Source organism: Solanum dulcamara, chromosome 5 (assembly GCF_947179165.1).
Source record: "Solanum dulcamara chromosome 5, daSolDulc1.2, whole genome shotgun sequence".
In the NCBI taxonomy this organism is placed as follows: Eukaryota; Viridiplantae; Streptophyta; class Magnoliopsida; order Solanales; family Solanaceae; genus Solanum; species Solanum dulcamara.
Genome location: NC_077241.1, coordinates 65975058 through 65988996, shown reverse-complemented (window position 1 = coordinate 65988996; position 13939 = coordinate 65975058). Strand labels below are relative to the sequence as shown.

At 36.3% G+C, this 13939-nt stretch overlaps 1 protein-coding gene and 1 pseudogene across 3 annotated transcripts; both read right to left on the bottom strand.

Annotated features, from left to right (window-relative positions):
- Nucleotides 1-3513: 3513 nt before the first annotated feature.
- On the bottom strand, nucleotides 3514-13184 carry LOC129889392 (psbP domain-containing protein 5, chloroplastic). Of its 3 annotated transcripts, XM_055964673.1 has the most exons (11): nucleotides 13018-13179; nucleotides 12786-12943; nucleotides 10878-10986; nucleotides 10227-10276; nucleotides 9875-9942; nucleotides 9688-9786; nucleotides 9153-9212; nucleotides 8977-9039; nucleotides 8841-8895; nucleotides 5459-5508; nucleotides 3514-4057 (listed from the first exon to the last, which is right to left on the bottom strand). In XM_055964673.1, exons 1-11 carry the CDS (start codon nucleotides 13092-13094, stop codon nucleotides 3959-3961), a joined length of 888 nt encoding a protein of 295 aa, XP_055820648.1. In that variant the 5' UTR covers nucleotides 13095-13179; the 3' UTR covers nucleotides 3514-3958. The 3 variants fall into 3 exon arrangements, with proteins under 3 accessions (XP_055820648.1, XP_055820646.1, XP_055820649.1); XM_055964671.1 differs by lacking the exon at nucleotides 5459-5508 and having other exon boundaries at nucleotides 13018-13182; XM_055964674.1 differs by lacking the exons at nucleotides 5459-5508; nucleotides 9875-9942 and having other exon boundaries at nucleotides 9688-9782; nucleotides 13018-13184.
- LOC129889393 (uncharacterized) lies at nucleotides 5516-8820 on the bottom strand (annotated as a pseudogene).
- Nucleotides 13185-13939: the final 755 nt, after the last annotated feature.

The window sequence follows — 13939 nt, the reverse complement described above, 5'->3', positions numbered from 1 at the left end:
ACGGACAAAATAGCCACGTGCAGCAGCATTTCTGAGAATATCAAAGAAGGCATGCAGCACGATCCCGTAGCAAAGCAACTCCTTGTCCTAGCCCAGCAGGGCAAAACAAAGAAATTTTGGGAGGAGAACGGCCTGTTGTACACTACAGGCAGGCGTGTGTACGTGCCGAGGTGGGCAAACCTGAGGCGTACATTGATAAAGGAGGGTCATGATTCTGCTTGGGCGGGCCACCCAGGGCAGAAGCGAACGTTAGCTTTGCTCGAGTCTTCTTACTATTGGCCTCAAATGCGGGACGATATTGAAATATACGTTCGCACCTGTCTTGTTTGTCAACAGGACAAAGTTGAGAACAGGGCGCCTGGAGGATTGCTTGAACCATTGCCTATTGCAGAACGTCCATGGGACAGCGTCACTATGGACTTTATCACTTGTTTGCCGAATTCCGAGGGGTTTGGCACTATCATGGTTGTGGTAGATCGGTTCTCTAAATACGCAACGTTCACTGCCACCACGGCAAGTTGCAAGGCGAAAGAGGCTGCACGTCTCTTTTTGAGGGACGTTGTCAAACACTGGGGTGTGCCTAAGCACATCATTAGCGACCGTGATCCAAGGTTCACTGGAGCCTTTTGGAGGGAGTTGTTCAGCTTACTTGGTTCTGAATTGCATTTTTCCACCAGCTTCCATCCTCAGACGGATGGGCAAACGGAGCGCATCAATGGGCTCTTGGAATGCTATTTGCGGCACTATGTTAGCGCCAACCAGAAGGATTGGGCCAAGTTGTTGGACACTGCCCAATTCTCTTATAATTTACAGCGGAGTGAGGCCACAGGACGGAGTCCTTTCGAATTGGCTACTGGGCAGCAGCCCAACACGCCTCAGTCGCTACCTGTTAACACAGGCTTGAAAAGCCCAGGGGATTATCACATGGCAAAAGCCTGGGAAGAGCAAATCGATCTAGCAAGGTCCTACCTTGATAAGGCAGCCCGGAAGATGAAGAAATTTGCTGATCGAAAGCGGCGTCCCACTGATTACCGTATTGGGGATAAGGTGATGGTCAAACTTAATCCCCATCAATTCAAATCGTTGAGAAAGGTAAATTAGAACCTGATTCGACGATATGAAGGGCCTTTTGAGATCATTGCCAAGGCAGGCAAGATTTCTTATAGGGTCGACATGCCGCGTCATTTGAAAATTCACCCTGTCTTCCACGCTAGTCAATTGAAGCCTTACTTTGAAGATAAAGAAGACAAGGGACGAGGGCAAGGCAGTCGTCCCCAGATTTTTATTGCTCCACCAGCCGTAGACAAGCAGATTGAGGCGATTATCGACCATCAGTTGGTACGCGGCAAGGGGTGGAATAATTCAAGTGCGCAGTTCCTTGTACACTGGAAAGGGACTTCGCCAAAAGAAGCAACTTGGGAGAGGTATGAAGACTTGTGGCAGTTCCGCCGCAAGGTCCAAGAATACTTGCTATGCTGTGGCGCCGGGGTCGTCGCCAACTCAGGTGGGGGAGCGTGTGCCGTCCCGCACGTGTCTACGCTGGACTGGCACCATTCTGGCCCATCGGGACCAGCCTGTGACCCTACACTGCCAGCAGGCCCTTTGCCAGCAGGCAAATCACTCACTGGTCAGTGCTTGACAGGTAGATTGGCACCAGACAAAGGATGATGGACAGCAGCCAGCAGCCTAGTGCCCTTTCTTTATACATACTTTTTGTAGTGCCATTTCTTTAGTATAATTTCGTGGGCCTCCTGTCCCCTCTTTTTGTAGTATATAAGTCCCTTGGACTTCTTTGTATATTTATTCAGAAAATATATATCACACCAGAAAATTGGCATTTGCCTCCCAAACATATCTCTTCCTCTTGTTCTTTGCTTGTGACTGTTTGTGGACTTCTGTTAGTCGATTATTGTCAATCTTGCCTTCAGTTTGTAAGATTGTTCTTAGGACTTAGCCTTAACTTGCCTTGTCAAAGCAGTTTTTGGTTGTCCCACGCGGCGTTGAAAATAGCCCCGTGACAAGTGGTAAGCTTTGAAAAGTTGTATTACAATTGTATTAAAATTATATTAAATACAAACGATAGTTGCAATACAATTTGAATTTAATATTATACATTGTTATGAATTCGATTGTTGTTATTCCAACAAATATAATACATTTCTAACAACGTAAATTAACTTGAATAGCACTGAAATATTTGAAATTCACACAAAATACTTATAATACATTTGTATTAAAAATATTTTAGTTATATATTCACCACGTGCATTGAAACATGCCTATAATGTGTATAATATATTGAATTCAAAATGTATTATAATTATTTTTAATTTTTCTCTTATTAACAATGCTAAAATATATTATTATATTAAAAATATTTTAGTTATATGTTCACTACGTGCATTGAAATATACCTATAATATAATATATTGAATTCAAAATCTATTATAATTATTTTTTTCTCTTATTAACGGAATATATTATTGTATTAAAAATATTTTAGTTATATATTCACCGCATGCTTTGAAACATGCTTATAATATGTATAATATATTGAATTCAAAATGTATTACAATTAGCGTTTATATTTATTTCTTTTATTATGTTAGAAATGCAGTATATATGGATTTACATAAAAAAAATCATCTAATTTAAAAAGTAGTAAAAGCATCATTTCCGTAATATTCAATCCAAAATTAAGTTTTAAATTAGGATAATTAATTATTATTTTTAAAATAGGGAGAAAGAGAAAAAACGGAGAGAGAAGGATTCTTTTATTCTTCTTGTTCTTTCGCTATTTCGGGTAAGAAAATACTGTCATTTTTTTTGTAAAAGTAAAACATGTACTAAAACTCATAATTTATGCTATATAACACATTGTTTAAATAATTGGACCTTGTTTAAACCAACTTTTGTAGTTGTCCAAACAACTATGAAAGTTGTTTGAAGAAATAGTTCAATATTTGACTGACAAATATAGAAGTTGTTGGGACAACTTCTTAAGTTGTTCGACAACATTGATTAGTTGTTGGTCAACTGATTAATTGTGGGATAACTAATGCAATTGTCCAACAACTTATGTAGTTGTTGAAAGAAAAAAGTTGGACAATTAAAGGAGTAGTGCCAACAACTCATTTGTCACTTTTATTTAATTAAAGACTTAAATGTCTTTTATACTCTTGTCACCTTTATTTAATTGAAACTTAAAAAGGCATTTTCAGCTCATTTGTGTCTCGCTTAGCACATAAATAAACCCAAAAAAGTGCTTATAAATTGATTTAACCAGCTTGTAAACTTACCTAACTGTGTTCCTCATGATATGCATACATAGTAACCCCAAATTAATTTAGATTATTGCACTATATCAATCAATTACCATCCCAAACTACGGGCTCTCAGTTGAGTAGCAAGAGCAACTTTTAATTTATTATGAGCCCAAACGATGGATTCAATAAGTTCTTGCTAGTAACCACATCCGCTATATAGCAGAAGTGGCTTTGCCAAAGTAGAAACTGAAGTAAAGTGCCTTCGAGCACACAAGCAGTTCATTTTTTTCAAAATATAGTTTTCATTTCAGAGAAACATAACGATTACATAGAATAGATCTTCCCATCCAAACTGCTACTGCATTCTGCAGAAAATTCAAGCCTGGAGATGATCTACTGTCAAGCAAAGAGATCCTAAAAGAATTTATAGTAATCACTGCACCAAAATTGCATTCAAGAATTGCAATGTTGTCTCACAAACGTGTAGCAGCTGCATTGGCATTTGACACAAGCATCATGTCAAAATTGCTTAGCACAGGTCTGGTTGCAAGTTTGAGCTCAGATTGATACTATTTTCCTCATCAAATAAAAAAGAATTGCAATGTTGTTTCTCATTTGCTAACCACATTTGGATCTCTGACTCCCTGCTATCAAGAGCAACATGTTAATCCTAACCACACCTTGAACTGCAATCACCAAAACCTCCATGGATCCTTGTATGGAGGGACATAGCTTTCCGTAGGAGGAAGAAGTCGGAAAGATGCCACTGTCTTTTCTAAGGAGGGTCCCATCTGCAGAATAAGGACTATGTAGTGAATTTTGCAGCAAGCATAAATATTGGAGGGGGGTGGAAAAGAAAAAAGTGAAAGGAGTTTTCTAAGATGGGATTTTAGTTGTTGCATATAGCAAAACCTTGTCATGCCAAAAGTGTGCACCTAAAAAGAAGAAATGTAGAATTTTAATTCAGAAGTCAGAATCTATTTCCTTTTCTTTGCGTGTGTGTCAACAAATGGACTTCGAGCCTAACACATCCCCAAAAGTTAGCTCATAAGGGGAGAATTGTCTAAGACTATAGATAAGGAGACCACAACTCATTCATTCAACCAATGGGAGATTGACACTCCCTCACACACCCAGAACCGGACAACTCGAGCATGGATAATATAACACGGGGGCTCAACATTGAGAAACACCAAGAAGGATTGAAGGGTTTGACATAGATACCATGTTAAGAAATGGAATTGGAACTAACTCAACTCCAAAAGCTAACTCACGAAGGGAGGACTATCCAAGACTAAATAAACTTGACAATATGAACGTGTGTGCTTTTTTAATCAGGTCAAGAAAACATAATCTTATGAACGGGGACCCTTGGCGCAATGGTTAGAGTTGTTGCTATGTAACAAAGGCATTACGGGTTTTACCTATTGCACAAAAACAAGGTAAGGCTATGTATAATAGACTCAATGTGGTTTGGCCCTGCCCTAGACCCCACGCATATTGGGAGCTTAGTGCACTGAATTGCTCTTCTTTATGAAAGAATCTTATGCATCCATGTAATGTTGTTTAAAAGAAACAATAAATTGATCCCGTAAGACAAGAAGGCTTCAGTGATGTAGATCATCACAAAAAGAAACGTCTTTCATCGAATCTTGTAAGGAAATGTCAAAAACAATATCTATAGATAGCATTGTGCCCTTGATGACTCAAACATTGTGGTCTAATCACCAACTGAACTACTTATATTTCTTCAGCATTTTCAATGAAATACAAAAAGGAGCAAATCTTTGATCTGCTTCAATTGTCAGGTTCATGTATGGCTACTTGTAATGTTATAAAGTATGTAAGGGGTCGTTTGGCATTAGGGGTAAACATAAATAATCCTGGGATAAAAAAATAGTCCAGGGATAAAATTTTGGTGTCTTGTTTGGTTGGCAAGTTTGGGATAACTTATCCCACCATTTATACCATAGTGATGGGATAAGTTATCCCATATACATGGTGGGTTAAGCTATCCCACCTTATCCCAAGATAACTAATCTCAGGATAATTAATCCTGGGATAACTTGTTCCCAACCAAACGACCCCTAAGGGTGATGCTGGAGTACGGTACACTAAGTGATATAACCATTATGTGATATTATAAGTCTTGATAAATTTCCAAATGAAAATCACAAGATAGAACCACTTACTTTTTCCCATTGCTTGCCGAGAGTGGAAGCACTAAGAGTATACAAATAACCTGAAATGACAAGCATTCTCCAATAAGCGAACCAGCAAACCTACTGAAATGTATTTCAATATAAGCTTGTCAGTTGTCAGGTTGCTATGTCAATGTATGAATATGCTGATGCGTCCCCAGAACATGGTTCAAGTGGCAAAGGTTGAGGGACTTGTGACTTAGGTCAAGGGTCGAGCCCTGCATCATCCGAACTAAGCCCGGTATTTAAGTGGAGAAGGGTAGAGGAGCGGACCCATTATCCCAAGTTTTGAAGGCTACAATTGGTTCCAAGGGTTGGGCCCAGACCGATTTCTCAGTCATCAAAATAATATGATGATGCAATTACTTCTAATTACTATGTCAATATCTTATGTAGGAATATGCTAATGCAATTACTAAAACACATCACTTTGGTTAAAGGTACAACATACCTAGAATTTATTATTTACATTTATATTTTTGAACTATTCAAAGTAGACTTACTAGCTTTATCAATTGTTTATTAGACAAAGTAAATTTAGAAAACAGGTTTAAGACCAAAATGACAACATATTCTTAATTTTTTAAAAATTTAAGATATAAGATATGCACCTCATAAATTCATGTGTGCAGAAATATGTAAACCCAAAAGATTGGTCATTGTCCTCTATGTTTTCACATAGGATTCTTTTATTCTTGGCCAAAGACCAAAACTCTGTAAACATGAAAGCAAGAATAGTCTGTATAATGCAATGAAGTCATAACTACCCTCGTACCAACCCAACGATATATGCTTGAGGAACAATGATCAGTCATGTCCAAGAAACCAGATCAAACCAGAAAATAAACACCTTTCTATGCCACCTTTTAAAGCCCTTCTTGACTATCAACTGAAAATGTTAAAGCATTATTTGGTTACAAAGATAAGTGATTACAATCCCAGGATAAAATCTGGAATTAATTTATCCCACATTTGGTAGAACTTCTAACTCCAGGATTGTTTATACCACAATTGTGGTATTATTTATACCCCACTCTATGTGGGATAACATCCCCAAATTAGTAACAATCCCGGGATAAAACAACAAAAGGACACATTTGCCCATCTCCAAAACTGTTCTTCCGAAAGTCTGTTAAGAAAACCAAGATTAAAATTGAAAATAAAAGTTTATCCAAGTTGATATAGTTCATACCAAACAATAACAACAACATATTAGTGAAATCCCACAAAGTGGGGTCTGGAGAGGCTAGAGTATACGCAGATCCTATATCTACCTCGTGGAGGTAGAGATGTTGTTTTCGAAAGACCCTCGTCTCAAGTGAAGCAAAACAAAGTAGTGATGAAAAAGAAAAATGGCAGTGAAGAAAGCATGGCAACTAATAAAACTCAAACAGTGAAAATGTAAAATGAAAGAGAGGCATTGACAGTAAGCTAGACATATTTGAATGAATAATTCCAATTCCTCTATTCGCCAAAAAACAGCCCCCAAAATAGCCGAGCACTCAAAAACAGAGTGAAGTTGCAAGATGCCAGCAGCCACACAACAGAAAAAGAAAAAGAAAACCTTATATAGCATTGTTATAGAATTGCAACTACTTAAGCTAATCATCAAGGGTATCACAATCATCTGCATCTGAAGATTGAGAGAAGCATCCTTTTGCTTCATGTATCCTGTTTTCCCCTGTATCGTCATCTGAAGTATCAGAAACAAGTATGGGAGCGAATTTGGAACCAAGATGACTATCTTGGTTGTCCAGCAGATTCTTTAGCCTATACAAAACCTGGGCAGCTTCGGCCTTAGCTGACAGAGCTTCCTTGACCATTATGTCGGCATTAAACCTGGCCATAACAGTGGCATTGTGGCTAGACTCAGAAGCAATGGTAGCAGTGTAAATTAACTATTTAGCCAAATGGGGGTTGATTTCAATGGCGTTATTAGCAGGATTGGGAGTAACATGGAAGAAAGTGAAATTAAGGTTAGAACAAAGAGGGCACACGTAACCAGGGGAGGAGAAAGCAACATCAGGGACGCAAGAGAGGTATGAGATAGAGGGGCACTTTAAGCATAGGAGATGGAGGTGAGGCGAAGGAGGGTTGTGGAGGAAGACATCGAAACAGATGGGACAGAAGGAACCAGGGTGGGTGTCCAGTACGCAGGCAGTGCAAAGATGGCGGGGGAGACCTCTGTAAGGAAGAAGATGGAGGATGAAGGGGCGAGTGGCGGCACAAACCGCACATCGGCGGCCGGAAACACCATCAGATGGCGGCTTCTCCACCTGCTGCAGCATCAGAACAAACAATTTGCTCTATCCCTATGGCCTATAGCCTATAGGGATCTCATATTTATATTCGGATTGATATAGGAAACTTGTTGAGATTCTAAGTATCCAACCCCCTCCTTTGCTCTCTTATGTTCTCTGCATGCATTCATGACTGATTGAAATAGATACATATTTCCTTTTTTACTTGGAAATTCTGAAATATCGCACAAATTTGTTCCTGTTATCTGCCCCAGCCACTTCTCTTCTCTCTATCTATCTTGTCCCCTATTGTAGATTCTATCAATAAAAAGTATATTCACTAAAGAATCCCATCATTATTTAATCCTCATATTATAATCCCAGTATAACTTGTTTACAAACCAAATGACCACAAAAGGAATAGATTTTTAGTACCCATTGTTCCCTTTTATGTGACACTCTTTTTTACTTTCTCCTTTTAGTATGCTTCCAGAAGAATGACACTATATTTAGAAACAATGTAACTTTTAACTTCTTAGTTTACCCTTAGTGCCTTACTAACATGATTCAATGGCCATAAAAATGTCATGGCATGTATTTTTTTTTTTGGATGAAGTGAGATTTCATTAAGGCATCCAGTAGATGCAAAGATACAAAAGGGGGATTTGTCAGCTCAGTAAGAACAAAAAACTTATAGAGCGAAGGAGCTGACAAAATCCAGGTAGTGATCTAAGTTATTTACAGGGGAAAAGTTAGCCCAGTTAAAAAGGTTAACCAAACAACTAGCCACAAGACCACAAGTTCCAAAGTATATCTTTCTTTCTTTCATAAACTCCGCCTAGCTCATAAGATGAACTTTCCCTCCTTAAGCTTATTGTCGTCTTGTTTTGAATCACCACAAACTTGTTTTGGTTTTACTGAAGACTACTTAGCTAATGAAATAATTATTTCATAAATATTGCATTAACTAACTAAAGGAGAAACTAGAAAGTTTATGATTTTAAATACCATAGTTGCATCCCAAAAGGGAAAAGTACCTCCTATTAATTTAAAAAAAACACTTTCATTTTCAGCAAAAGATTATGCATGCAAAAAGTAAAATAAGATAGTCACTAACTAAAAGTCAATTTTACCATCTCGTTCAGCTGTTGAAGCAACATAGTGGCGGAAAAGATTTGGTTCTTGAGCCTGCATATTACAACATGAAACATGAGAATCGTAGAAAATCATTCAGGATTTAGATTTTTTTAACTTAAAGAGGAAACTTACTGCTGCTTTGGTTGGTGATTTCCGAACAAGGTATTCATAGTACCAATAGGGCTCACTGTCAATCTAATTTGTTATAAAAAGTGAACAGGTGACTGAGTGCATGTCGAATACAAAGTGGGCCCAAGAACTCATGAAAATGTATAACACAGTTACCACATAAGTGAAAAGATACTCACTTCAGAAGCATGTGCATCAAGAAGTGAACTTTCTGCCAATCGTTGTGTTGAGGTTACACGCTGTAGAAACATATGAAAATGTTACCTCACACAGATGCCATGTTGGATTTATTTTGAAATCCATGCAAAAGAAAAGGATAACGAATGGGCTGTGCATTTCAGGAAGTTTTATAAGGCAGTCGGTGGAAGAATATATACAATGATCCAACCAATGTGCCATCTGCATAAGAGTTTATGTAACTGAATCTCCCACAAGAAATTTTGTGATGCATGAACAACTTATTTGGTTTCACTAGGTGATCAGTTCAAAATTGCTATCATCTATTCTCAAACCGAACAATCTGTAAGTTACATATTGTATTAGCAAAGAAGAAGAAGAAGCTGAAAATCTAATAAACTAGTATATATTCTAACAAACAGCTGGGGGTTGATACGCAAACCAAAAACCACGTCATACTTGCTAGACTCAATTAGGTATTTGCTGCCTCTAAGAGACATAGAGTCAAATTTTGAGAAGGGATATAGAGTAAACTACCAAAGCAGATTTATCAGACAAAACAGAATCAGCAACATCTTTTGCACTCCATGTACTTTTCTCCTTTGACTTCAAGAACTGTGAGTTGGGAGGACCTATCTGAACAGACATATTGCATTAAATCTCAAAGAAAGAACGGAAACATGGTCAAAATTAGCAAGAATCAATTCAGGAGTAGACGAATTACCGAAACAGAAATGATAAGATTATCAATGATGTCAACTCGTTCAGACACAATGCGAAGGCGTGCATCAGCTTCATGATATGTCAACACATGAAAATAAATCATTAAATCAAAAATAAAAAGCATATTTTAGAAGCTTGTGACTCAAGTATTGTTTTTCCTTTTTTGGGATAACTGAAGTATGTATAAGTAGACTATAATAGGGCAGCGGTGCTCAGAGACACTTGCCGCGCGGTTAGGACTTTTACCTAGTTCAGTGACTTCCCTAACATCCAACCAGAATACCAAATAAATTATAGTGGTATATTTTTAGTACCATCTTCTTTGAAACGGGAGACAAGCTACACCGACTTACGTGATAGTGGCGCAGCCGATGAATAACGCTCCGGTTTTCTGGTTTCCACCCTTCAAATAGATAAAAGAGTGAGGTTCCTACAATTAAGGATGCAGTGCATGAAAATAGAGGTTTTTTTTCATACGGTAAAAATTACATGGACAGCTCATTTGCATAAAATTAAATAAAACCACAAGAACAAATAAATCCATAATGGTTGTTAAGTGAGCTGCAGATACGGTGTCCATGGAAACTGTACTATATAGAACAGAAGTGGATTTGGACATCAAAATGGATACAGATTTTTTGGCAAGTGAAAAAAGAACTGGAAGTTCTCACTTGCGTGATGAGATCTTAAAAACTGAATTCAGGGATAGGATTTCAGTCGAGTGTATCCCCGAAGTCCCCTGGGACTGTCCAAATGTATGGAAGGATTTGAATGTGTACTTCAGCAACTTGTCTTTTTCTTCCAAAGTTTGATGACAAATACATTAGAATTTCAAAGGTCTAAGCTTCTTTGGTCTAAAATTATCACACCCATTGTTTCTGAGTGTAAAACTCCATAAGAAACCAGCAATGCAAGCTAAAACGGCTTTCTTTTCTTTTTTCAATTTCAAAGAAACATGACAAATAGAAAGCAGACAAGGACCTAGTAACAAAGCCATTGCTTACCATTTGAAGACGAACTTCTTAGATGGCATTTCAATAGGATATAAGTAGGAATAGGCATTTATGTCATCGACAGACGAACCCATTTTCAACTCTTCTTCAGCAGTAAAACCTGCATATAGCCAAGCAAGTCTCTCTTCACTAAACCTAAAAGCAATTAGAGAGTTGCAATACAATAATTTCCCTTGAAACAGGGATCTCTACATTAAGCTAATTATAAGAATAAAAATTCAACTATATTCATAGATAAAATCATGCTGCCCCGAACCAAACACTTCAATCCCAGATGAATTCGGTTGCCAAAGACATGTATTTAATTATCTACTTAAGTTTTTAAGTTTTAACCATCCGAAGATTCCACTTTCAACCACGACAATCTATACGACTCAACTATTGAATATACTTCTGGAAAAAGCAGTAGCTACTACTTTGCAATTCACAAGTATTAAAACTTAGAGGAAATTGGAAGGAAGTACCTAATTACACCAATTTGAGAGTTCACGGGGCCGACGAGTCCAAAAAGTTTAATTGAGCTAACTTGTTTTTAAAAATTTAAGACAGTGGGACATAATTTTCAGAACGATATCTTGTTAAATGATGTGCTTAACTTGCAAGGAATCCTCCCCAGCAAGTTCTTTCACTTAGTTTTTAAGTGGAAGAAAGACAATATACCCTTCAGCATCATTATTGCTTCACTGTTGCTGTTAAAAAGACTCATCATTCTTTTATTTACCATAAAAAGAAATTATATATAATTTCAATTAACTAGGAGAGGACCTAGTGTAATTTTCAGCATATGAATGTAACTGTCTGACTTGGATGTCCAAATAACATCCACACACTCGGCGTAGATTTTGAATCAGCAAGGTTTTTTTATCATTCCTTCCTCTCCAACAGTCCGCCACCTTTCATCTTGATTCATTTTAAGGTAGTCTAATCTAACAAGGAAATTCCAATGCTACACTTTATCCCTTATTTCCCTTCCTTTCTTTCCATGCCATCCAAATATAGACTAAAAGCACAAATAATGCATAGATTTATCTGCAGCAACAAGATTTAGGGTGAAACACTATTTGCTGAGTCCTAATTACATGACTAGCTTTCGTGCTTAGTCCATCCAGATTTACTTGACCACTTCCTAAATTAAAACTATATTGTTTTCTCCTTTATCCAGATTATTCTAATAACCATCCTAAGCATGCATGTTTAAGTTATTATCATAAATGGCTGTCCTATTATGAAGATAATAAAGCTTTTCTTCCTCCAGCAATTCAAACAAAAACAAACTAGTATAATTTGATACACTTTCAAACTTGGTTGATATCTCCTTGACTAACTACTCCATATTTTAACATTTCAAAATAATATACTAGACACTTTAACAGGTAACTAATCTTTATCATTTGTCTGACACTATTACTATATTAGGAGTCAATTACTCACTCCATCCACTTTTAGTTATCCACTGTACTAACCACTTTTACTTGTCCAGTTTAGAAAGTTTAGAAAAGCAACAGATAAATTTATCACTCAGTTCCTAATTTACCCTTATTATTAACTATAGTCATTTCTCAATGCATTTCCCAAAACATTGAATATATTATAGTCAGTGATATAGTAAAATTGTCTTCCTAGTTATTGCTCCTTTAGTCAATACCGACCATAACTATTTCAATCATTTTACTTGTAAATCTATATACCGCCATAAGGGTCTAACTTCTTGGGAAAATACCAATGACCTCAAATGACAATGCTGATATTCATTTTATCACTAACATTGCAAAACTGAAACAGCAGCAGAGATAAGGTAAGAATAAATTCACAAAAGCCCCCACCCCCACATACACACACAAAAAAAAATGGAAATGATACTCAGAGACACCCAAAAATGCAAACTTCATAGGTCTTTACCTGAATATGGGAAAAATAGAGAGAGTGAAGAAGAAAGAGCAATTAAGGTCAAGTCCCTTCTGGAAACCCCATAATGGAAAGTGGGTTCTTTGCAGAACTCTGAACAGACCCTGAATTTCCCACATTTTTTTTGCTTCCACAGAATCTTGCTCTGCTTTCTACAAGAAACCATTTTTTTTTGTTAGAAGTAAATAAGAGATAAAGAAAATAGTATGAAAAGAAAGAGGAGTACTTTAAGGGAGTTGAAAAGATAGAAGGGTTGGATGAAGAAGGCAATGGAGGAGATGATAGAAGAGCTGTTGCTGCCATGGTTAAGCCTCCTTTTTGGATTTAGCTCATATCCTCAAATCCAAATAAAAAAGTGATCTTTTTCTAGTGAGCTTGAGTTCAAATAGAAGATAAATTTCCTTGCCTAAAACATTAGGTCTAAAATGATTCATTAACTACATATTTAACAGATTTAGTTTTTTAACCATTTAAAAATTAATTAAATTTGATTGATTTTAGTTCTTTAAGTTTTTTAAAAATTTATCAGATTTTGTCTGTCTATTTTTTATATAAATAGCCTAGATTTATATAAATAGAATTCATGTCTCAATGAAATTAAATTATTAATCTATTTTTTTAGTTATTTCTCTCATCCGCTATTTTTTCTTCAAATTACATTTATGAACATAAAAAACTTTAATCTCAATGATACAAAATAAAATTCACGAGAAAAAAATATAAGTCCTAATTTATTCAACAAAGGATAAAATAAAGCATATTATTGCTGCTAATTACTTGAATATACTTTAAAAAAATTATAAAAAGAAAATGTTATTACCCGTTAGGTGAGGAAAAAAATTATTTATATTTAATTGAATTGAATTTCTTGAAATGAGAAAAAAAAAGTTTTTTACTCACATGTTTTGATTCCAAATTTTGTACTCCAACGACTTTATTAAAGGAAACTTGTTTAACTTTTTAAATGTTGAAATTTATAAAATAGTAGATTCGAAAAAAAATGAAATAGATCGATTTTATTATTTTGTTGATTTTATTTTACGTAAAGAAAGTTGAGTAATAAGATCAAATCTCTTATTTCTCTTTTGTATGAAAAATAAACTTTAAAAAATTTACTCTAAAACATATCATATTCAAGCCATTAGCAA

Bases quoted from the DNA above. Each gene is read 5' to 3' on its own strand.
- LOC129889392 (XM_055964671.1), bottom strand. From the start codon at position 13,094: ATGGCAGCAACAGCTCTTCTATCATCTCCTCCATTGCCTTCTTCATCC. The intron at 9,787-9,874 runs GTAATTCGTCTA...ATGTCTGTTCAG, and splicing joins ATCTTATCATTTCTGTTTCG to ATAGGTCCTCCCAACTCACA. The intron at 9,040-9,152 runs GTGAGTATCTTT...ATAACAAATTAG, and splicing joins TTGATGCACATGCTTCTGAA to ATTGACAGTGAGCCCTATTG.